We start from the raw sequence: 23,857 nt of genomic DNA, 5'->3' as shown, positions 1-23,857 counted from the left end.
GTATGAATCACAGAATTGTAGAGTTGGAAGGGACCCTGAGGATCATCAAGTCCAACTCCTTGCAATGTGGGAAGATGCAGCTATCCCATATGTATGAGGAGATTAACAGGAACCATCACAACAGCATTTTAAAGCCCCAGTCCTTTTCAAAATATTCATACAAAACGTATACCGTAGATTGATGACCTAATTTCCTTATTTCTTACCCTTTGTGATCAGCCTAACAACCACAGTTTATGCTAGCACTGCTGCATGTGAAATGACAACATTTATTCAAAAGGAGTAACAACAGTAGTTTGTTTGGTTTCCCACCCCCACCCCCCTCTGAATAATCAGATCAGGTAATGTGACCATCCAGGATTTTGCTGAGATTAGTGATGGGGCTGAGTTTTCAAACCTGGTGAAGGATCACAAAGATATTCAAACTGATGGCTGAAATATGCTGATCGCCTCCGGCAGCACCTCCTTAATCCATAAGGACTCTGGAAAACACACACAAAAGGCCACACTGAGGAAAAATGCATTCGCGTATGCGTAAATGGACTATAAAAAGAATAGAAACTGATTGCCTAAGAAAAAGCAGGAACCCCCAGAATTGTGGAAATACACAGAAGAGTGAAGGCAGTGTTCTTTATTTTACCAACTCCTTCCAAACCACACAGTCAGTGCCAGATTTACGTATAAGTTAAACAAGCTATAGCTTAGGGCCCCACTCTCTTGGGGCACCCCAAAAAAATGAAAGGGAAAAAAAACCTGGATGTACATTTCCAAAATATAAGAGAAGTTCAAAAAATACTTTGATAAAATACATATTTTGTTATGTGCAAATGGCTATAGATACCTATTAGGTCCATAAATTACCATATAGCATATACAGTGGTACCTTGGGTTAAGAACTTAATTCATTCCAGATGTCCGTTCTTAACCTGAAACTGTTCTTAACTTGAAGTACCACTTTAGCTAATGGGGCCTCCCACTGCCGCCGCCCCGTCACCGTGCGATTTCTGTTCTCTCCCTGAAGCAAAGTTCTTAACCCGAGGTACTACTTCTGGGTTAGCGGATTCTTTAACCTGAAGCGTCTGTAACCTGAAGCATCTGTAACCCAAGGTACCACTGTATTCAACACAAAAAACAGTGACAATTTGTTGACAGAGGACAGCTGGACATATAAAGGGCCCCATTATCTTCGGTAGCTTAGGGCCTCATGAAACCTAAATTTGGCCCTGCACACAGTACTGAAAACTGGCAGAACTTAGAATCCAGATGTCCCCCATTTTATACTGGTGCTGCTCATTTTTTCCTGCTTAAGTGCAGAACCTTGCATTTCTCCATACTGAAATTCATTGTTAGTTGGGGCCTGGTTCTTCAATCTGTCAAAGTCATATTGAACCCTAATTCTTTCTTCTGCAGTATTACCTACCCCTCCCGGTTTTGTGTCATCTGCAAATTGAATAAGCAGTACCCCCTCAATTCCTTCACCTAAGCCATTTATAAAGACGTTGAACAACTATGAGCCTAGGACAGAACCCTATGGCACCCCACTTGTCACTTTAGCAAGCACTCTTTGGGCTCTGTCAGTCAACCAGGTACAAATCCACCTTACAGTTACCTCGTTCAACCCACATTTTACCAGCTTCTTCGCAAGAATACAATATCATGAGGGACTTTGTCAGAAGCCTTACTGAAATCAAAATTCACTGGTTTCACAGCATTCCCCAACATTATTCAGTTGAGAGCTGTTATGTACTGAAGTTTTCACCCTGGGCCAGCAGGGGGATACTGTAGATAGTTATGCAAATGAAGGATCGAAAGTGACGTTCAGTGATTGGATGGATACTGTAGATAGTTATGCAAATGAAGGATTGAAAGTGACGTTCAGTGATTGGAAAGTTTTAGAAAGTTGCTACAGTAACATTGTACTGGAGCTCTATATAAATAGGCTGACTGAGCCCTTCAGTTCATTTCTGTTGTGGCCTCTGAATAAAGAAGAGCTGTTTGAAGAAACACTGTGTCGTCTGATATGTTCACTCACAACTTAACAAGAGCAAAATAAGACCCCCTCCCTTGTACTCTGAGAGAACAAAAGCCTTTTGCTGTCTTGAGAGAATTTCTTTTTTTCAATGTTTCATTTACTCTATGTATCCAATTTAATACCCTGAAGTGGTTAACAGCAAAAATAATTTATTTTTTTTTAAAAATGTGTGTGTGTTCAAGTTTCAAATCCAATACAATTACAACCCTATTCCCAGTGCTTTTTCTCTAGAAAAATAGGTACATGCCACACTTTTCACCAACAATGAAAAGGTACCGGTACTACATACCCCTGAGTACCTCCTGAGGGAGAGAAAAACACTGCCTATTCCTGAAACTAATTTGTTGAAACTGATTTTCATTTCTGAATATTAAATTGTTGTAACCCGCCTTGGGACCTGCTGGTGAAGGCAGGGTAATAAACGTAAGGATATTGACAACAGGAACAACAATCTCCACTTAGAGGGCTCGTTGAAAAAGTAAAGTCTTCACAAGGTACCAAAAATATAATAGAAATGTGGCCCAACTGCAATGGACTGGGGAAAAGTTCTAAAGGGTAGGGAACACCACATTACAGTAAAAGCCTAATTTCTACATTGCATGGGCAGATCATTTGATGTGATGATATCTGCAGGAGACCCTCTGAGCATAAGTGCAATGATAGGTGGAGTACATAAAAGCTGAGAAAATATTTCCTAAGAACACAGGGAGCTTCCTTATACTGAGCCAGACCATATACTGAGTACTGACTGGCAGTGGGTCCCCTGTATTTTTGCCTCACTACTACCTTAGGGTCTTTTTTACTTATATTTCAATATTCCCCACCACCATCTGCCTCTGTGAGCCTCCCTCTCTCTGAAGGTGAGTGCTATTTAAAGCTGGTCACCAGAAAGGCAGCATTGACTGGTTGCCTCTGACTACAGACATCTGACAGAATTGCGCAAGAAGACAGTCTAATTGAGGAAGTTCAAGCCAGGGCAACCTTTGGACAAAGTTACTGCAGGTCATTCAGAGGAAAACAAGTTTCATATCTCAGGCCCATCTGCACTTACATTTAAATAAATATTATACCACTTTATACAGTACAGTCATGGTTTCCTTCCACCCACCGGGGGGAAAAAGAATGAATTCTGGGAGCTGTAGTTTATTTATTAAGGATGCTGTGAATTGGTCTCTATTACTTTCACAGAGCTAAAATTCACAGAATTTCCTGGGAAGAGGGATTGGCTGCTAAACTGATCAGGGAACTGGACTGGACTCCCAATTCCCACCAGCCCCATCTGATCAGAGAGTTGTAATCCAGCAATGGCTGGAGGGTCTACAAGGCCCTCATCCCTACCTTAGTTCAGACATTGGGAGGTGGAATAAATCCCTTTCCATGACACTTACGTGGCACAGCAGAGAAGGAACAGGATCCCCAAAGCAACCGGGAAGGCGTACAGAGCCGACCTTGGGAAAGAGTGGAAGACATGAGTCCAGACATCATCCAGGTAATCTGACAGCCAGGACCGGCGAACACCTGCAGGGGAGACAGTGAAGGCACAAAAAATAAAACTGACAATGTGAACAGACACAGGTCTCATTGGCTCCCTATGTGACCACTTCTGGTGGCTGGAAGAACTCACCTGAAGAACTCACCCTCCAGAGCTAGTTGGGAAGGAAATTTGATTCTGTTTGCATCTCTAGGTGATTCTAGAGCCCTTCTACCTAAATTTTATAGAAATTTATTCATGTATACAGCAGCAGCAAGAATGTTACTTGCCCAAAAATGGAAAGAAGTCGTCCCAGCAAAGAATATGGATACAAAAACTTATGGAATATGGAGAAATGGTGAAACTTACCGGAAGAATAAGATATCAAGGTAACAATTTTTTTTATAAAAGAATGGAAATGGTTTATCGAATATTTGCAGATAAATTGTAAACAGATAAAAACACTGGCAGGATTATTGTAACAACCTGCAGCCACATAAGAGTATATATATAAAGAAGATAAGTGAATGAGTAAGTTAAGTTAATTTGGATATGCAGAAGATATTAAAAATAAATTTAAGGAACCGCAGAAAGAGGGGGAAGGAAGTCAAGTTTTAAAATGTCAAAATGATTGTAAAATCAGTAAAATGTATATATCTGAAAAGTATACAAAAATAAAAATAAAAATTTGTAGGTGATTCTATCAAATTCGGGTTTTTTAAAAAAAATCTCGTGAATTCTGATACAAAAGCTCTATGAGTGATCTAACATGGTGTTATTGTTTTGTTTTGTTTTGTTTTGTTTTGTTTTGTTCTTCTTCTTGGTGGTCTGTTTGTTACTTTTTGGTTATGGCATACTGTTTACTGAAAACAATAGATGTTTGTTTGTTTGATTTTTAACAACTTTTTAATCCAAATTCTTCAGATTTCCTTGCCCTGCTCCACTCTCCATGCCCCATTCCATTCTTTTCCAGAGGTTTCTCAACCCATAGGAGTGGATTTTGGCCTGGCGCAAAGCAAAATAAGTGCATATTGCACAAGCAGAGTTCCACTAGCTCTTCTCTGGATTCAAACCATTGTTGTTGTGGTTTTTTTCTCTAGAACAGGCAAAAGGCGCATAGTAGCAGAAGTATCATTGCGGCACCAGGGGATGGGTTGTATATGCTCCTAATTATACATTTTCCCCAGAGAGATGTATTAATTCAGAGGTAGCCGTGGTGCCCTTCACATCTTTGTTGGGACCCCAGTTCCCATCAGTCCCAGTCAGTGAGGCCAATTGATGGGGGTTTGGGGAGTTGTAGTCCGACAGCATTTGGAATGCACCATGTTGGCTGCCCTTGTGTTATTGGCTGAAGATAGCTGCTGACTAGGGAATGACACAAATACTGTACATCTCTTGTGATTGCAGAATCCTAGACATCCTCTTGTTCCTGGGGCTTTTATTTATTAGTTCTTGTATTTTTTTTAAGTATGGTATAAACTGCCCACCATAAAATATATTGTGGTAGAGGACAGAAAAAATAAATAAACACAAGGGGGGGGGAGAGAGAGAGAAAGAAAGAAAAAATAAATAAACACAAGAAAACAAAGGTAAAATCACAAAAGACAGTGTAAATCAACTACGCTCAGGAAGAATTTTGGCCAACCTAAGCTTGGAACAGCCAGGGGCTCAAAACTCACTGAGTGGTTCCAATTGACAAACTAAAAAGAAATTTCATGGTGTGTGTTTTTTCAGTATGAAAGTCAAAGTCTGGAAGACCTTTGACCCATTATTAGTGTCAGCATCTCAAGGAGGCAAAGGTTTTTCCCCAGAACTGCTGCCTGAGATCCTTGATCTCATTTGCTGAGCCTTCAGATGTATTTATATAAAGTGTAGGCTTTAATGCTGAGCTCATATTCTTTGCACGTTCTTGACCAATATGGAACCCTAAGGCAGAGCTGACCGGCCTCAGGCAGTAGATCCCACCTGCCAGTGGTCGACCTACCCTCTGCCTGTTTGCCACCACCATCACCTGCCTCCTTGAGCTGCCTCAGGTGGCGTGCAAGTGAGCAGCTCTGTGTGGGTGTGTAGCAGCAGGTGAGTGGATGGGCAGAGGCATTTTCAGTTTTGCTTAGGGCAGCAAAATGCCCTGGGCTGGCTGTGTGCCTAATGATAGCACACTGGAGCCAGATTTCGTTACGGGGGTGGGGAACCTGCAGCCTTCCAGATGTTGCTGGACTACACTGTCCATCATCCTGGACTATTGCACACTCTGGCTGGGGCTGATCCAAGCTGTGGAGTCCAGCAGCATCTGGAGAGTCAAAGGTTCCCCACTGTCGCCTTGCAAAACTTCCTGGTTTAATTGTTTTACCTCCTCTCTTAATAGTTATGCTTTTTAATTGGCTTGCTTTGAGGCACATTTTGTTTTCAGTGCTTTATTTTGTATTTTAATGATGTGTTGCCTTTTCAACTGATTTATAAAACTGGAGAAGGATCATAGCTTAGTGGCAAAGTATTAGCTTTGCACGAAGGTTTCAAGTTGGCATGAAGAAGGTTTGATCCCCGCACCGCCAGGTAGAGCTGTGAATGTTCCTTGCCTAAAACCCTGGAGAACAACTACCAGTCAGTATAGACCAGTGTTCTTCAAACTTAGGTGCCCATATATTATTGCATTACAACATCCAGTGGTCTTAGCCAGTGGTCAGGGAAGGTGGGAGTTGCACACGAGGTTGAAGAGCACTGCTACAGTCAGTGAAATTGCAGATAATTGAAATGCATTGAAAAAGCCTGCAAGCACCCCAGTCTGCCCCCATTCCGCCCTTTCGGTGATGTTTCCATGACATCTTTATGATGTCTCTGGGTCACTTCTGGGTTCAGCGTGATGCATGTGATCATTCACATATCGGGTGCGAGTAAACTTTAGGCTGCTTCTATAGAAAATACTAAGCTAGATGGGCCAATGGGTCTGACTCAGTATAAAAGGTAAAGGTAACGGACCCCTGGACGGTTAAGTCCAGTCAAAGGCGACTATGAGGTTGTGGTGCTCATCTCGCTTTCAGGCCAAGGGAGCTGGCAATTGTCCGCAGACAGCTTTCTGGGTCACGTGGCCAGCATGACTAAACCACTTCTGGTGCAATGGAACACCGTGACGGACGCCAGAGCGCATGGAAACACCATCTACCTTCCCACCACAGAGGTACCTATTTATCTACTTGCGCTGGCATGCTTTGAAACTGCTAGATTGGCAGGAGCAAGGACAGAGCAACGGGAGCTCACCCTGGGGATTTGAACTGCCAACCTTCTGACTGGCAAGCCCAAGAGGCTCAGTGGTTTAGACTACAGTGCCACCCACATCCCATCAGTATAAAGCCTACGGTCCTGTGGTTTTATACCTGTAAACCACTTGGAAGTCATTTGGGCATGAAAGCAGCATTTAAATTAATAAACAATGAAAAAATAATAAGACAACTATGCAATTTCCTCACTAGTTATTATGTAGCTGTTCTTCAAATAAAATTTAAAAACTTACGGTGGATTTCAAGGCCCGGATCCATTTCCTTTGTGTTCAACTGCAGAGACAGAGGAGGCCTCCTGATTTGTCTTGAAGCGGTGCGCCTTCTAAACCCATTGAGAGTGACAAATGCACGGGAAATCCTTGCAGGGGAGGAGATGCCCTGGATGCAGGAGGTACAAACTGCCAGGCACAGCATGTGGGCATGCACTATTTTGTGCCGTGTCAAATCCATGGCTTTTGCAGGCTGCAGGGATTCTGACAAGCCTAGTGATTTCTCTGGACTGTCCACACAAAACATAAACACACATACAGCCGTCTTGGCTGAGCAAACCCCCGTCTTTGAGGCCAGAAGAATCTAAAAAACACAAGTGAATGGGTGTTAGGAGGAGATGAGGGAAAGGACAAATGCAGCAACTGCCACATGGCAGACACAGCCAGATTCTCTTCTGCTCTTCTAGAGGGTAGGACTCCAATCAATAGATTCAAGTTACAAGAAAGGAGGCTCCTACCAAACATCAGGAAGACAAGTGTCCCTGATTTAGAGAAGACATCCCGGTTTCTGACTGGATCCTGGAAAATCCTCCTTTTCCTTAGGATGTCCCTATTTTCATTGTAGAAATTTTGGAGGGTATGGATTTATTCGACTCCCGAGCTGTCTGAAGGCAATCCTGTATAGGGAAGTTTTTTTTAAAAAAAAAATGGGCAGCTTCTAGCACATATAAAAACATAGTAAAACATCAAACCTTAAAAAGCTTCCCTATATGGAGCTGCTTTCAGATGTCTCCTAAAGGCCTGAAGGGCCCTGCCCCTTGCCTCTTTCCACCTGGCTTGGGGTAGGGCTTGTCAGGCCTCACAAGGACTGCGGCTGCTGCTTAGCAAGGAGGGCTCCTCTTTTAAATCGTTTTTATTTTTATCTGTGTTGTTTTAAATGAGACCATCTTGGCTGTGAGCCCTGGAAGACCTGCACCCTGCCTTGCTGGCCTTTTCCCATCTGGCCTGGGAGAGTGGAGTGCTGACTGACTCCAGCTACAAAAGCTGAGGCTGTTGAACAGATTCTTGGGCTGGCGTATTATTTATGGGGGGTTGAGAGAGCCGTTGCTGTTATTGATATTATTGTTGTATCTTTAGTTTTAGATCTTATGATTTACGTGGAAATTGTTTCCACTTGGTTGTGTACTTTTTGATGTGTTTTATTTATTATGACTTCTGTTATGTTTGTAATTATGTCAATCGTGTCATGTTGTAAGCCGCCTTGAGCATAGTTTCAACTATGGAAAGGCAGCATACAAATAATAATAATAAAAATGATGATGATAATTACTCATCTCCTTGACATCTGATGTAAAGGCATTCCACATGGTGGGCGCCACTACCGAGAAGGCCCTCTGCCTAGTCCCCCTGGTCCACTGACCGCATGGCAATGGGCCATGACTAGGATTGCCTACCTCCAAGGTCTGACCTGGAATCTCCAGGCTTGCCTGGCCCCCTCTAAGTGGCAAATGGCAGGCCTGAATCTCCAGGTGGGTGAGAGTGCCTTTAATAAAATAAAATAACATTTATTAAGAAGGCTGTGCATGCAGTAAGCTTCAACTCCGCAGGAACCAGCTACAAATTCTAGCACAGATACTGGGGTGGCTCTGCCCTCCCCTCTCCCAATTAACCTCCATCTCTAGGGCCTGTTCCCATTACATCAGCAGGGGGGCATCCCCTTGTCATCACCAAGGGCAGTCCCTAAGCCTCAGGTTTGGTCCCTGATATATTAGCGTGTAGGACTATCCTGGCCCGGCAACCCTTGCACTCTGTCGTCCAGTTCTAGGTCACCAGCACACTTGCCCATGATGGTTGAAGTATGGTTACCAGATTTTTCCCCCAATGAATCGGGGGACACTCTTTTTTTGAAGCTGGGTAACAACAAGGAGTCAGTAGTGGGGATGGTGAGGCAAAAGACCCTGGGCCCAAGCACACATGCATATTGTATAAAGGAGTAAAGCCCTTCTTTCTCACCGTGAAACATAAATGCGAGTTTTTTAAAAAAACTGGGCAACGGCACTCCGCGTGCCTGTGACTCCTGAGCCTTCCCCGATCTCCTTCCCCCTTCCCCCTTTGTTTTAACAGATCAGGGGAGGCTCGGGAGTCACAGGCGGGCAGCCATTGCCCAGGAGGGGCCAGCCTGGTAGTGCAGTTGGCTCTGGGTGGCTTCAGGAGCTGCTCATCGCTGTGGCACAGAAAAATGGCGGGCGCCATGGCAGCGAGCAGCTCCTGAAGCCAGCCAGAGCCAACTGCAGTAACAGGCTGGCTCCGGGCTGCTGCCGCTGCCGCATTTCCCGGGGACAGATTTGCAAATCTGGGGACATTCCAGGGATGGAATTTGTCCGGGGACAGATTTTCAAATCCGGGGACTGTCCCCGGGAATGCCTGGCAACCCTAGGTTAAAGCAGCAGGGGGGAGTCATTTCAGATGTATCCCCACCCCACTTTAATTGTGGATCTAGTTGGAATGTTGAGGGGGTACGGGTGGCAGCATGCCTAATTTCTCTTTGTTTCAGGCTTCAGCAGTAGATAGACAGCACCCAGGCTAGCTCTCTGGCCAGTTTTCTATCAGTTTTGTCAACAAGCACCCCATGTTGCCAAGGCCCGACTGTCCTCTGCTAGGATTCTGGCATTTAGTGTCCCCGGGCATTTAGTGTCCCATGGTGTAAAACACTCTTCCAGCACAGATAATAAATAACAATAACAACAATAATAATAATTATAATTTATTTATACCCTGTCCATCTGGCTGGGCTTCCCCAGGAACATTCTCTTCTGACTTCCAGGCATCTTTGCATGCTGACAGGCCTTTGCAAGCACTTTTTGTGATTATTTGCAGCGTTTATAATGGTGTTTCATGTTGTATTGTTGTACACCGTCCTGATATCTTTATGATATGAATCATAGAATAATATTCTATGCAGGAATATGAAGCTGTCCCATATGGGGATCGAACCTGCAACCCTGGTATTATCAGCACCATGCTCTAAACAACTGAGCTATCCAATCCTTAAAAGAACCTGAGCCTCCCATGTGACAGGTGGGATACTAACCACTATTTTAAAAAATAAATATTTTCTCCTCCCAATCTGGCAATCTTTAAACACCAGCAAATAATTTCTTTTTAAAGTATTTCTGCACATTTATAGGGCTGTTGCTGTGCGGTATTAGGAAAAACCTGCTCACCCAGAAATCAGAACAGTATCCATTTTTAAAACGATGGTTTGACAGGGCAATGTTCCTTTAATCCAGAGCAGCTCACAGGCAATCAACAATTTCCTTTCCATTGTCTTTCCATTGCCCTTATTTTACTGAGCAGATCATGCTGCAGATATACATCATTTGTCATAGCAGAGGCAGGCACTTCACACCCCATTAATCGCTCAGTGGTGCAGAATGCAATTCGTTCCTCCTGAGACAGGCTTGATTTGAAGCAGTATTTGGCCTTGGAACATTTGAGCATGTCTTGGAACCTGTCCAGTTACATACCTTGGAGGTGTTTTGCAATCTATCGCTCCCCCCCCCATTTTTTAAAAAAGCCCAGCTTATCACAATACACGTATATGAACACACTAAGATGCACACTAATCTTACACTTGTACTGTCACAATCACAGATTCCACGCACAGCTCTTGGGGCTACCAATAGCAGCTTTAAAATAACCTTTAATATGCTATTGATTTTGTAATAAGTGCTGGGCACTGAGCTGACAGCTACATTATCAGATATAGCAGAGTCAGCCCTGGTTAAAAGGCACATAAGTAAACCCATGTTTTTAGTACTATGCTCAACATACCGTGATGCAGATGCCAGTGGAAAAACCCACAACCAGAAGCTCTGCCTGATTTCCACAATATCCACATGGAACCAGACAACCTTTGTGACATCACAGCTCTCAACTATATGGGAATACTCGTGCATGACCTCGAAAGGCACTCCTGTATCTTTAACAGCAACATTCCTGGGAAGATGTACAGCACAATCCTATAAATGTCCACTTAGAAACATGGGTACTTTTAGGGGATAGTCCAGGGCACCTGAACCCTGGGTCTTTTGCAATGGATCTCAGATCTACTGCAGCTTTCTCTCCATAGGAACCAACTCCCAGGAGGCATGGGGGCTTCGTCCCTCACAATAAAATATTTGATGGACACAAAGTTGATGGATGGGCATTCCCATTCAAATAATATGCATGCACTGTGTCATGTGATCAATTATGTGGGGTAGGGCTTATCTGGGTACCCACAATATTTAAGTTGGCATCCCTGTTTCCTTCCTTTCTTCTTTACCCCCCCCCCCCCGGAGTTTACTTTCCTTTATAGGGAAGTTAGGCTCACTCTAATAAACAGTGCTGGCAAGAGCACAGCCACACCCAGTCTTAATTTCCCACATCCAGGCGTGGAAATTAATACACACAACTTTTATTCAAATTTATGTCATGGGCATGTGCCCCCCAAATCCTTCAGGTATTTTGCAAAGTTTGATGGGTTTGATGGGACTAACTCCCAGGAAAGTGGAAGCAGTTCTGTAGCCTTATTTATTGAGTCACTATATTAATAAAATTGTATTTCAGCTATAATGGCTCTCAGAAGCAGCTTATATTAAATACACCCACTAAAACAATTCACAATAAATAAATAAATAGTGTTGGGCTGTGTCTAGGGAACCCTGGGCTCAGCCAGGAAATTCACTACGGGGCCTTGGGTCACTCACTCTTTGCTAACCTACCTCGGTGTTGCTTAATTTACTTGTTGGAAAGCAGAGTCGTGTTCTTTAAAAAATGTCATTATCTTTAATTTTGTAGCAGCTGGGATAGCATTGACAAATGATTTGCAGCCTCTGCCCTGTTCCATTATTGTTGTACAGTCAGCTGTTTCACCAGGTAGCAGCCAAGGCTACAGCGGGGGCTTTAGCACTCACAAAACCTAGATGTCATGGATGCAAGGTATCCCTGTGGCCACAATCTGCTGTTCCTTCTCAAATGCCCAAGGACCACTTGTGTCCTAATGATAGTAAAGGTAAAGGTAAAGGTACCCCTGCCCGAACGGGCCAGTCTTGACAGACTCTGGGGTTTGTGCGCCCATCTCACATCTATTGGCCGGGGGCCAGCGCTGTCCGGGGACACTTCCGGGTCACGTGGCCAGCGTGACAACGCTGCTCTGGCGAGCCAGAGCCGCACACGGAACGCCGTTTACCTTCCCGCTGGTAAGCGGTACCTATTTATCTACTTGCCCCCGGGGGTGCTTTCGAACTGCTAGGTGGGCAGGCGCTGGGACCGAGCAGCGGGAGCGCACCCCGCCGCGGGGATTCGAACCGCCGACCTTTCGATCGGCAAGCCCTAGGCGCTGAGGCTTTAGCCCACAGCGCCACCCGCGTCCCTAATGATAGTACTGTGGCCCTAAAGTCAACTTCAGAGGCCCTATTCTCTGCCCTATGACCTGTTACGATCTGATTGGCTGGTAACAAGGGCAGGGCCTTTTCAGTGCTGGCACCATGGCTGTAGAACTCCCTCTTAGGGAAATCTGCCAAGCCACCTTTTACACATGCTTAAGCCTTATCACCTCTATGCCAGCTCTTAGATTCTCTTTTAAAACTTATGCAGGTGTACTTGTTGATCACATCCACACCAGTTATAGCAAAGAATCCTGGTAACTGTAGTTTGCCCCTCATGGAGATAGAATTCCCAGCACCCTGAACAAACTACAATTCCCAGGGGGCAAACTACTTTGTGGGAAACCATGTGCTTTAAATGACTGGTGTGTACGGTATATATGACCAATGTCGTTCCTTTTCTGACTGCTTTTCTTGCTAGTACAACAAACAACGTTGGACGGGTCTTTTGAAAGGTGGTATGCAAATTAAGAAAAAAAATCAAATAATAAGTCAAACATGTTTTGCCTCTCCAGTTATTTGAGATCCCAGGAGTTTATAGAAAATAACTATAAACTGCAGAAGGAGGCCTCCCTCACTAATTAATTATTACCTGCTATTAATGCTGACTGTGCTTGCAGCTAGGACTTTTAATGCTGGGAAAGCTCAGGAATCAGTCAAGGGAGGAAAACAAGAGGAGAAAGTACAGATCTTAACAAGACAAGTGGTCTTTAATCATGAGGCACTGTTCTCTGACTACAGATACGCACAGGTAGAAATCTGAAAACAGAAAGGCATAAAAATGCTTGACACATTCACCTTTTGTAACAACATCCAAAAGGATCTGAAAGTGTATGTCTTCTCCTGATGGAAAACACATGGTTAAGATTGTGGCATTGGCTCTTATACAGCACAAAGAAGGAAGTGACTTGATAGGTTTATCAACTGTCCACCTTCATGCGATGGATGGTTTGAAACGGAATTAAGAAAACAATTGGAGACACCTGATTGCCCAACAGTGGAAAACAGGATGCTGGACTAGACTGACCTTTGGTATAATCCAGCAGGGCTCTTCTTCTATTCTTATGTAGCAAATTCTAATTCAGGGGTGGAGAACCTGTGGCCCTCCAGATGTTGCTGAACTACAACTCCCATCATTCCTGACCATTAGCTGGGACTGATATGAATTAAAGTACAACAGCATCAGGGGTTGTGGGGGGGGGCAATCCCTGTTCTATTGACTATATCAGTCTATTTAGGACTCATTCACATTTTATATTTCAATGGGTTTTTATATTTTTCTCATAACACTGATGCTAGAAAATATTTCCTTATTTTACTCACCTTAATTCTATGCATGTGTGGACCAAAATAGGATGCACATTGTTCTGTGGGCCTTACTTCCAAGTAACTGTGATTAAAATTACAGTAAGCAAACCAAACAATATGGCATTGATTACATGATTTAAATTCACATGTCTAGTTTTTTAAAATTTCAAAAGCAGCCATGGGGCTCCCAGTGAAGACCATGCTCATTATGGGACATCTCACTCTCTCAGAATCGCCATTCATTCTAGGTGAGAAGTTGCCACTGGCATCATAAGAAGCTTTCATCATTGGGTGAATAAGAACTCTTTTTTGAGGGCTGCAGCACTGCAGCGTGGAGAACCATCATTTTACCTCCTCCTTGTGTGCCATAGATCCAATCCTGATCTCCCGCCCCACACTCATAAACAACTCCTTTTTTTAAACAAACCAACAACAACTAGACACATTAATTGCAAACGCACAGTTAATATTACCCCTAGTTTGGCCCTAAAAACCACGATGCAGGTACGTATTGCAAGAAACAATATGTTTCCAGTAATCGGTGCAGAAGCATGAGCCTTACAATGATTTTTGTTTCTTACGCTACAAAAACATTATCAAAAATATATGGGTGACAGAAATCATTTTGCTCAAATGTCACTGATATAAGCTTGTTCCAGCCGGCATGGCGTGGGTGGCTTGCACAAGGGCTGCTGAAAGTTCGCTGCATTGGCAAAAGTGCAGGTGCATCCAGGCTAGGCCATCTGCTGGGTGTCGCAGCCCAAAAACTCCATCCTCAGTGCAATGTGGTTATTCCAGCGGACAGGGTGTATCCTCAAATATTGAGCAAATAGCGGAGGGTCTAGGAGGTTCACCACTGGGCTGAAATTATCTTTATTTCCCTGGAAAATCTGAAAAGAAGGTGGGCGGGATAATTAATTCTTCCTTCGACCTCTAAAGCTGCTTGAAAAAGAAGATCAAGTTTACTGGGGCTGGGTCAGGCCATTATTGCCACATAGCAGCATTGGCCTCTTGTGGGACCCAGTAGGTAAAGGTACAAGACCACTGGATGGTGAGGTCCAGTCAAAGGTGACTATGGGGTTGCAGCGCTCATCTCGCTTTTCAGGCCGAGGCAGCCGGTGTTTGTCCACAGACAGCTTTCCAGGTCATGTGGCCAGCATGACTAAACCGCTTCTGGCGCAACGGAACACCGTGACGGAAACCAGAGCAGCACATGGAAATGCTGTTTACCTTCCCACCACAGTGGTACCTATCTACTTGCACTGGCATGCTTTTGAACTGCTAGGTTGGCAGGAGCTGGGACAGAGCAAAAGGAGCTCACCCTGTTGCAGAGATTCAAACTGCCAACCTTCCAATCAAGGGAGCTGTCACTGGCTGGAATAAAGGAGCACCAGTGACACCCCAGAAGTGTAGGCCTTATTTACCTTCTCTTTGCCGCCTTGTAGGACAGAGGCCCAGTGCTTGCCATCCAGGCTGCTCGAAAGAGAAAACTCCTTCACGAACATTTTGGTGAAGGCAGACTTTGCACCTTGAGTCATCAACCCAGTCACCCGCATGGTCTTACGAAAGTTCACCTGAATCCACTCCGCTGAGCTGTCAACCTGCGGAAAAGACAGTGAGGCCTTCAAGTGCCTGCTGTTATGGCTGCCCTGGGACACTTCTCTGGTTTTTCCCATTTTAACTTCAGTGCTCTTCAGCGCATTGCACAACAAAAGATAGAAGGGTCAAAGGCCTGTGTCAAAGTGGTGCGTCTTCAAGCATACAAAATACTGTACAATGTAAGTACAACACATCTTTGTGGGGAAGGAATTCAACAACTTAGGGGGCTGCCACAGAGAAGGCCCACTCCCAGGCCATGAGCCCATGAACCTTTTGAGGGTGGTGGAACTAACTAGAGGGCCCCCTCTGCTGAGTTTAAAACTAAAGAGGATCTGTAGAGAAGGAGGCAGTCTTTCAGTATTGGTGACCTAAGTTATTTAAACATGAGCGTAAGCACCTAAAATTGGACCCAAAAATTAACCGGCAACCTGTTCTATTTTGAAACAGGGGTCATATGAGTTCTATAGGAAACCCCAGTCGGTAATCTGGCTACTGCATTTTGGATGCTATATTCAAGGGAAAGACACACATAGGGTGCATTGCAGTAATCCAATTGGGAAGTAACCAGAGCATGGAATACCATAGCAAATTTGTTTCTGTCCGAAAGGTGTCATAGCTGGCAAACCAGCCAGAGCTGGAAAAAGACATTCCTAGTCACTTGAGCCTCCAGTGACAGTGTTGAATCCAGGAGCACCCCCAAGCTAGACCTCCCCCTTCCAGGGGAGTGCTGCCCTGTCCAAGGCAGGACATCTCCCTGCCTCCTGGACTCACAACACCTCTTTCTTTTCAGGATTCAGCTTAAAGTTACTGGCCCGCATGGAGTCCAATATTGCCTCCAGGTACTAGTCTAATACCTCAACCACCTCCAGACTCTTTTGGGAGGTAGTGGACGCTCCTTCATTGGAGGTTTTTAAGCAGAGGTTGGCTAGCTACCTGTCATGGATGCTTTAGTTGAGATTCCTGCATTGCAGGGAGTTGGACAAGATGACACTCAGGATCCCTTCCAACTCTATGTTTCTATGATTTTCCTGATTCAGATCAAAAGAGAGGAAGAGCTGGGTGTTATCTACATATTGGTGACACCTCACTCCAAATCTCCTGATGACAGCTCCTAGCAGCTTCATATAAATGTTAAATAGCATGGAGGACATTTTTTTTTTTAAAAAAAAGCCCTTCACAGCTTGTGGTCACAGCTTCTGCAGGACCACCTTCTCCCATATGTATATACCCTGAGAGATGGGCAAATATGCCCATTTTGATTTCCATATTTCCAGTCTTCACTTCTCCAAGTTTCCACATCAGTTTATTATTTTTTTAAAAAAATGAAATGTCCCCTAGAAATCAGTTTCTCCTAATATATACTTTTGTATGCACTTTCGCTAATGTACACATTTTGCAAGAAATTTCCCCTGTTATATTACATTTTGATATGCCATCATATTTATTTTTAGGCAAACTTTCCCCTAAAATAAGCATTTATGTATGCATTGCTTGGCTGAAGAACTGCATCACAAAATTCAGGAAAATGTGACTTTAGAAGGATAGCTGTGTTTCAGTAAGTGTATTGGTTAACAGAGTGTGAATCAGGTAGGTTTTTGTTTAAATGCAAGCAAAATCAAATTTCTCTCCCACCTCTGGTTTCTATACACACACACACACACACACACACACACACACACATTCAGGGACACCTTCCAGGCACTCAAGGAGGGCACAGAGCACAGCTGGGAAGGGAAGGAGCCGGGAGGTGGGATTTAAACAGGACTGCACTGCACATAGTCCACCACAGATAATGCTTCACACCATAATGCTTCATACCATCTCCAACCCAATGCTTTGCAACAGTCAGTTCACCCATTCACCTGGTAATCATACAATGCTGAGTAACAATCTAGAGCAGGAATGAGGAACTTGTGGCCCTCCAGAAGTTTTTGGACTACAACTCCCATCATCCCTGACCATTGGCCATGCTGGCTGGAGTTGGTGTGACAGCAGGAGAGCCACAGGTTCACCAGCTCTGCCTTAGATCCTTCCTGCCCATACACAAAATTACCTTTGGTCTCCAAGCATTGACTCTCCCATTCAAGTTAAGCCGGGCCAGAAAGGGGGACCAAGTGTAAAGCACATTGCTGATGTAGGAAGAAGCTGAGACCTGCTCATTGGAGATAGCATTGCTTTCCATTCCTAGTGGCATAGAGCAGCCTAGGAGAGAAAAGTGGAGAAACAACATGACCCTCACTTGCCCTCAAGAGCACCTCTCCTTCCCACCCTGCCAAGGGAGGCCCTCAGTTCCTGAAGTGGCTCTGGTCACACCTTCAAGTTTACATTTGCCATGCACTGACATGGTTGTAAGAAACCTTATGTAGATTTCCAACACTTCTTGTGGGTTAGAAACCGAGTCCTATGGTGAATGGTTGAAAGAGCTGGGCATGTTAACCCTGGACAAGAAACAATTAAGGGGAGGCATGACAGATGGAGCAGACCTGTTCTCTGATGCTCCAGAGGACAGAAGGAAAACCAATGGGTGGAAAGGGAAGAGAAACAGATTTCAGGTAAACATCAAGAGAAAGGGAAAGAGCTGTACAACAGTGGAACAGACCACCTCAGGAGGTGGTGAGCTCTCCTTCACTGGAGATATTTAAGCAGAGGTTGGACAGCCATCTCTCAGGGACGCTAGAGTTGCATCTTATATGGCAGATTCTTCACTAGGCAAGGGGGGGTGTGTGAAACAGAGGACCTCCAAGGTCTCTTCCACCTCTGCAACCCTACGGATTCTATGAATGTGGAGGATGAGAGGGCCTCACTGCCATACTGTTCAGGTCGCATCCGATGAGCTCCATGCGCAATGTGTTGCGGATGCTGAAGTGTGTTGGGTGGAGACGGATATAGCGGGCTACAATGGGAGGGTTAAAGCTGCTGTCTCTCACGCCTGCTGCATCCACGTTCCCAAAGAATATCTGCAGACAAGGAGAGAAAAACACCGAGGTGGGAATGGAAGTTGTGATCAGGGGCTATGCAAAGCCTGCATGGAATCCACACTCTGGCACTGAAGGCAAGCTTTCCATATAAAAACAAAGAGAAGTTTTAGGAAGTCATGAGGTCAATGACACACACCCTTTAAAAATATTAATTTAACTGGAATAGCAAGGGAAGGGCCATAGTTCAGCAGCAGAGAACAAGCTTTTCTTACAAAAGGTCCTCAACTTAATATCTGGCATTGCTAAATATGTCTGAGAAAGACCCCAAGAGAGTGGCTGCCAGTCGGTGTAGACAATATTGAGCTAAATGCTCTGACACAGTGTAAGGCAGCTCTCTATATTTCACCTTTTTACTCTCTATACCTAGTTTTGAGGCATCTTACATAGGTGGTGTGTGCTAAAAAAAATAAAATTCTATGCCAAGATAATCCAAATTATTTGCTAAGAAAAGCTGAATTCCCTCTAAAAGTATGCCTGTTCAGTACACTTGAATATTTCCCGTTTGGCCCAATTTATTCCAATTTTGCTAGTTGTAGAGAGGGGTAAAAAGCATTGGTCTGCTCTTGGTCACAGGTTTCTGAGAGAGTTCACCAGGAATTCCCTGCACATTTAAACATAGCCTATCACTATAGTCTTAAGGACTACAAACTTGGTGAGGTGTTCTGCTTTTGGGTTTAAGTTAAAGCTGAGGTTCTAAGGATGCTGAATCCTTCATAATAATACCACTGATGTTTGCACTTGTCTGGTACAAAGTGTGACCTGTGGAGTCTATGAAGCTCTGAGCATGGTTTAAAATACCTGGGTGCATGACAATAACTGCAGTACCCTCTACATGTCTTCTCAGAAGTAAGTTCTGCTCAGCTTAAGAGGGCTTACTCCCAGAAAAGCGACTATGAAATTGCAGTCTAAAATTGTACATTTTTAAACTACCCAAAGAAGAGTATGCATTAACAAAATAAAGAAGTTAATATTCAATAGCTTTCTGCCATATGACTAGTCCTCACAAGTAAGTTCTGCAACTTTATATGATTTCTTGAATGTATGCGGCGACAATCCTAAATCTAAATCCTTTTACTAGGGAGTAAGTCTACTTGACCTCAATGAAACTGACTGCTGAGTAAACATTAGATTACACCACACATAGTGTGGGATAAGCAGCTTCATTTAATAAACATGCATAAGTCTAATTAATGCATGAATAATGCATGAATCTTTGGATTCTCTCACCAAAGAGCACTTGCCCCAAACTTGGGTTTTGGAATCCAGGAACTCTCCTTTCTGTTATACCTATTTTTTCCTTGAACCAACACTACAACTCATTACCCTCAACTCAAAGCTTTGCAAGTCAGATCATCCATTCTTCTGTTAATTATAAAATATTAAGCAATCAACTAGAGCAGGGCTAGTGAATGTGCAGCCCTTCAGATGTTGCTGGACTACAGTTCCCTTCATCCCTGACCACTGGCCATGCTGGCTGGGAGTTGGAATCTAACACCTGAAGGGCTACCAGGTCCCCTCTCTTATCAATAAGAACCTGTACTTAACTTTAGTAATAATTTGGGAAGGTCATGTACATTCACATCATTCTATGTTTTGCATTGGGTGGAGATTCCCAGGGTCAAAAGGCTTGGTGTTTGTTTTTTACTGATTGTTTCTGACAGTGCAATCCTGCATATGTCTATTCAGAAGTAAGACACACTGAATTTAATGAAGTTTACTTCCAAGTAACTGAAGTAAGGATTACAGCATAAGTTCTGCTTCTATTGTTCCAAAGTCCTAAACATTAGCAAAGGCACTTAAATAAGGCAGTTGGAGTTCAGAGAGAAAAATCCTGATAACACTTTCCTAAGGAAATGGAGTAAAACTGCATATAATTTGAGGAGAAAAGTGAAACAGAGTTGTTTTGTCTTTCTTATTTCAGGCCTTGTGCATCACAGAGGGACATTCACCTAAACATACAGAAGAGAAATCCCTCAGGACTATACAGCAAATCAGGGCACATGATACCTCAGTAAAGCTCATGCCACTCTGAATGGTTGCTAAGCAACACAAACACCACCCCTTAGGTAGCTTACACCAAAAACTGAACAAACCTGTGAGCTACATACTGAATAATCTCTGCTGTTGCACTTCCAATCCAAAGTGCAAAAATACATGTTTGCTATTGTATGTGCAATGACAAAGTCTGCATACTTGGGGGGGGATGGAGATCAAGGTGAAATTTTGCTTTCCTTTGTGCCTTCTTCCTTTCCACTTTCTTTGCTCTCTGCCTTCTGGTTAGAGGAAGATGAGGGAGAAAAGGCACTCACCATCTTGGAGCTGGTGGCATTGCCTTTATAACACTTCCATTTCTCTCCATCACTACTGTAGAATATCTCAAACTGGGAGATGTAGAGGCTGGAGAACTTCTGCCGGGCTCCTTGTGTCTTTATCCCATGGATGATCTGTTGTCGCAGCAGGTCTACCTGGACAATAGAAAGCAGGAATTCACACCAAGTGAGACAATTGATTTTTGGAAGCTATGAGGCCCAGAGACAGCAGAGGGAGAGGGAGAGAGGTTGCTTCTCAGGGCAAATGATACTGAGCTTGAGAGAGCAAAAGCTTTGCATTCAGAAAGTTCCAGGTTCAATCCTTTACCAATGGAGGCTTGTCCATTAGGGCAAACAAGGCACTACACCACCAACTTCAGTCCCAATTCAATAAAGACTTTCTGATAGATCAGACACAAACAGTGAGGATTGGACATGTAACATCTAATTCCTTAAAAATCAGCACTAGCACACCACAGGGATGTGTACTAAGTCCCTACCTGTATTCATTGTATACATACGATTGTGTATCATCTGACCCGTCTACTGCAATTATTAAGTTTGCAGATGACACCACCATAATGGGTTTAATAACAGGTGGAGACGAATCAGCGTATAGAGAGGAGGTCCAAAAAATATCTACATGGTGCCTAGGGAACAACTTGCACCTTAATATCAGCAAGACAAAGGAGATGGTGTTGGACTTTCGGAGGAAGAGAGGAGAACTAGTCCCGCTGTACATCGGCGCGGACTGTGTGGAGAGAGTCTCTTCCTTTAAATTCCTAGGAGTTTATCTCAGTGAAGACCTTACTTGGAAAATAAATACAACCCAGGTGGTTAAGAAAGCCCAACAGAGACTCCATCTCCTCAGAGTATTGTGGAAGAACAATGTCAATCAACATTTGATGATCTTTTTCTATCGGTCAACAATAGAAAGTGTCTTTTCATACTGCATCATGGTGTGGTACGCTGGTTTGACATCATCTAATAGGAAGTGCCTACAGAGGGTGGTGAATACAGCACAATATATTATGGGCTGTCTCATGAATCCGCTGGATGAAATAGCGGAAGAACATTGCCTCAGGAGAGTGAGGAAAATTCTCAGGGATGATTCACACCCTGGCCGGCACTTTCTTGATCTCCTGCCCCCAGGCAGAAGATATAGAAGCATGATTAGTTGCACCAACAGGGTAAAGAACAGCTTCTATCCGTGGGCTGTTAGGCTGCTGAATGAAAAGATAACAACAGGGCAACTGACTTTCAGGTTTGGTGGGTGTGTGTCGGTAAATGAGGGGAATGAAGACTAAAAGAGCTGAGTGGGGGTGCTCGTGTAATCTCACTGTATATAAGTTGTACAAGTGACAATAAAGTATTTCAATTTCAATTCCTCCTACACCTTAGATCTTCTTAGTTATGACTACCCAGTGGGTGGCCCTGCCCAACTGCTTCCTTCTCAGTCTCAGTGTTGCCCCTTGTAAAACTCAAGAGGGCAAACATTAGAATTATCTGGCTCTACTGTCATTGGCTCAAGTACTGCCTGTTGGTCTTCCTGCTTTCTTCTCCACCAGCCCCAGAGAGGACCAGCCACCACTGTCCTTGGTATCTTCAGATAGGGCTAGGAAAGATCCATGTTCAGGAAGAGAAGGCTGCCACTAATCTATATGTATATGTATATGTATATGTATATGTATATGTATATGTATATGTATATTTTGTGTGTGTGTGTCTCCTGCCTCTCCTTTTAAGGGGCACAGGGCAGCAAATTTATGGGATTAAAAAAAAATCTATCTATCTATCTATCTATCTATCTATCTATCTATTTGTCTATCTACACACACACACACACACACACACACACACACACACCTAAAAACAAATTGCTTCACCCTGCCTATCCACAGGCAGCTCTTGTTCTTGTGGAGACATGAAGGGCTCACTGGTCTCTACCTCATGACTGTTCATAGCCCATGTTTGTTCCTTCCTAGACAGCGCATTGGGACTGGAAGGGCATGAGGCAGGTTGCCCCACAGCAGCTGGACCAAGAAAGCCAATGATAGGCAGAACCAACTAATACTAGTTCTGTCCTTCTTCTCCTCCTCCCTGCTGAGCTCTATCTACACGGGCAGCCCTGAGACTGAGGCAGAGACAGTGCCCTATTTGCCCTAGTGTACCTGCTTCCACTGCCAGCCACGATAAGGGGTTAAAAACTTGGAAGGAGGCACAGTAGGCCTCCCTCCTGAGGCAATTGTGGTAAGGGCAGAAGAGCTGCTTCTTTACACTTGCCCTCTCCAGGGATTTAGACTTACAGTTTCAGATGCAGAGGGCAAGTCACGCTGAGCATACAGAGCAAAAGGTCTGAAGGGAGAGAGGGAGGCTTCACATCTATATAGGCTCCATGCGATCTGGAACCCTGAGCAACTGGGATATCAGTTTTCTTGGAAGCTTTGGCATGCAAAGGCTCTGAATGTGCCAATGCCAGAGGAAAGGCTTTGAGAGCAGCCCCAGTCTCTTCGCTCACGCATTCTCCAGAAATTTAAGTATAAAAAACCTTACTCTGTTGAAGAGCTGTCTGTGAGTGAGTAGAATGCATGAAGATAGATAAGCTCACTAAGTCCACTCCCCCCCCTTGCTGCCACCACCATCACTATCCCCCTTCCACAGTTAGTAAGCAACCATCACCATAAAGGAGTCTCCTGTACTCATGCAGGCTCCCTGTGTGACGCAGAACCCTGGGAAACCAGAGTTCCATCTCACCTAAGAGCATCCACAAGCATGGTTGGCTCTTCACTGCAAATGCTCACCCTCCAACTTGTGGTGGAGCTATGGCACTTGCCCCCATTCATAGGTTCTGCTAATCTGTGAGAATATAGCTCCTGAGTAGGGTTAGGCAGTAGTCTTAATCAAGTGTTAACACTTCCGTAGAAGGCTTGAGAAAGGAGCCTGAATATGGCTCCTCTCTGGAATTAAAAACCTTTACTGTCACCGTTGCCTGAGGCAGAGGCTAGTTTGAGGATTCTGCACCCCTCTGAGACTGGTGTTAGTGCTATTCACCTGCAAGATCCACACACACCCTTCCTGATTAATAAATCCTACCTGGATCCAAGCATTCTTTTCTGCAGTACTCCAGGCATTGATTGAACCAGATTTGTCAAGCCTGGCAAGGCTGGGGACCCATTGACCTTGGACAGAAAAAGTGGAGGAAGGAGGAATAGGATTAGATTAGAAAATGGGCATTGTTGGAGAGAGA

General features: G+C 44.1%; 1 protein-coding gene and 1 long non-coding RNA gene across 9 annotated transcripts in view; both read right to left on the bottom strand.

Moving 5' to 3' along the window:
• Nucleotides 1–249: 249 nt before the first annotated feature.
• On the bottom strand, nucleotides 250–11,004 carry LOC309523645. Of its 4 annotated transcripts, none has more exons than XR_014215474.1 (4): nucleotides 10,822–11,004; nucleotides 7,012–7,351; nucleotides 3,421–3,550; nucleotides 250–482 (listed from the first exon to the last, which is right to left on the bottom strand). It is a non-coding gene; the product is annotated as an uncharacterized lncRNA (long non-coding RNA). The 4 variants fall into 4 exon arrangements; XR_014215475.1 differs by lacking the exon at nucleotides 10,822–11,004 and adding an exon at nucleotides 8,318–8,334; XR_014215476.1 differs by lacking the exon at nucleotides 10,822–11,004 and adding an exon at nucleotides 7,820–7,838.
• A 2,103-nt stretch (nucleotides 11,005–13,107) lies between these two features.
• Nucleotides 13,108–23,857, bottom strand: part of F8 (coagulation factor VIII) — an 85,414-nt gene continuing 74,664 nt past the window's right edge. For all 5 annotated transcript variants that reach the window (XM_082207527.1, XM_082207526.1, XM_082207529.1 and 2 more), the window contains 6 exons: nucleotides 23,704–23,789; nucleotides 20,611–20,766; nucleotides 18,136–18,280; nucleotides 17,377–17,525; nucleotides 15,149–15,325; nucleotides 13,108–14,614 (listed from right to left, as the gene is read on the bottom strand). In XM_082207527.1, the coding sequence (XP_082063653.1) occupies nucleotides 14,459–14,614; nucleotides 15,149–15,325; nucleotides 17,377–17,525; nucleotides 18,136–18,280; nucleotides 20,611–20,766; nucleotides 23,704–23,789 (869 nt within the window). In that variant the 3' untranslated portion in view covers nucleotides 13,108–14,458. The remainder of the gene's footprint in view (nucleotides 14,615–15,148; nucleotides 15,326–17,376; nucleotides 17,526–18,135; nucleotides 18,281–20,610; nucleotides 20,767–23,703; nucleotides 23,790–23,857) is intronic.

The sequence above is a fragment of the Podarcis vaucheri genome (assembly GCF_965113315.1).
Source record: "Podarcis vaucheri genome assembly, chromosome: Z".
NCBI classification, from domain to species: Eukaryota; Metazoa; Chordata; class Lepidosauria; order Squamata; family Lacertidae; genus Podarcis; species Podarcis vaucheri.
This window is presented reverse-complemented; position numbering and strand designations above follow the sequence as displayed.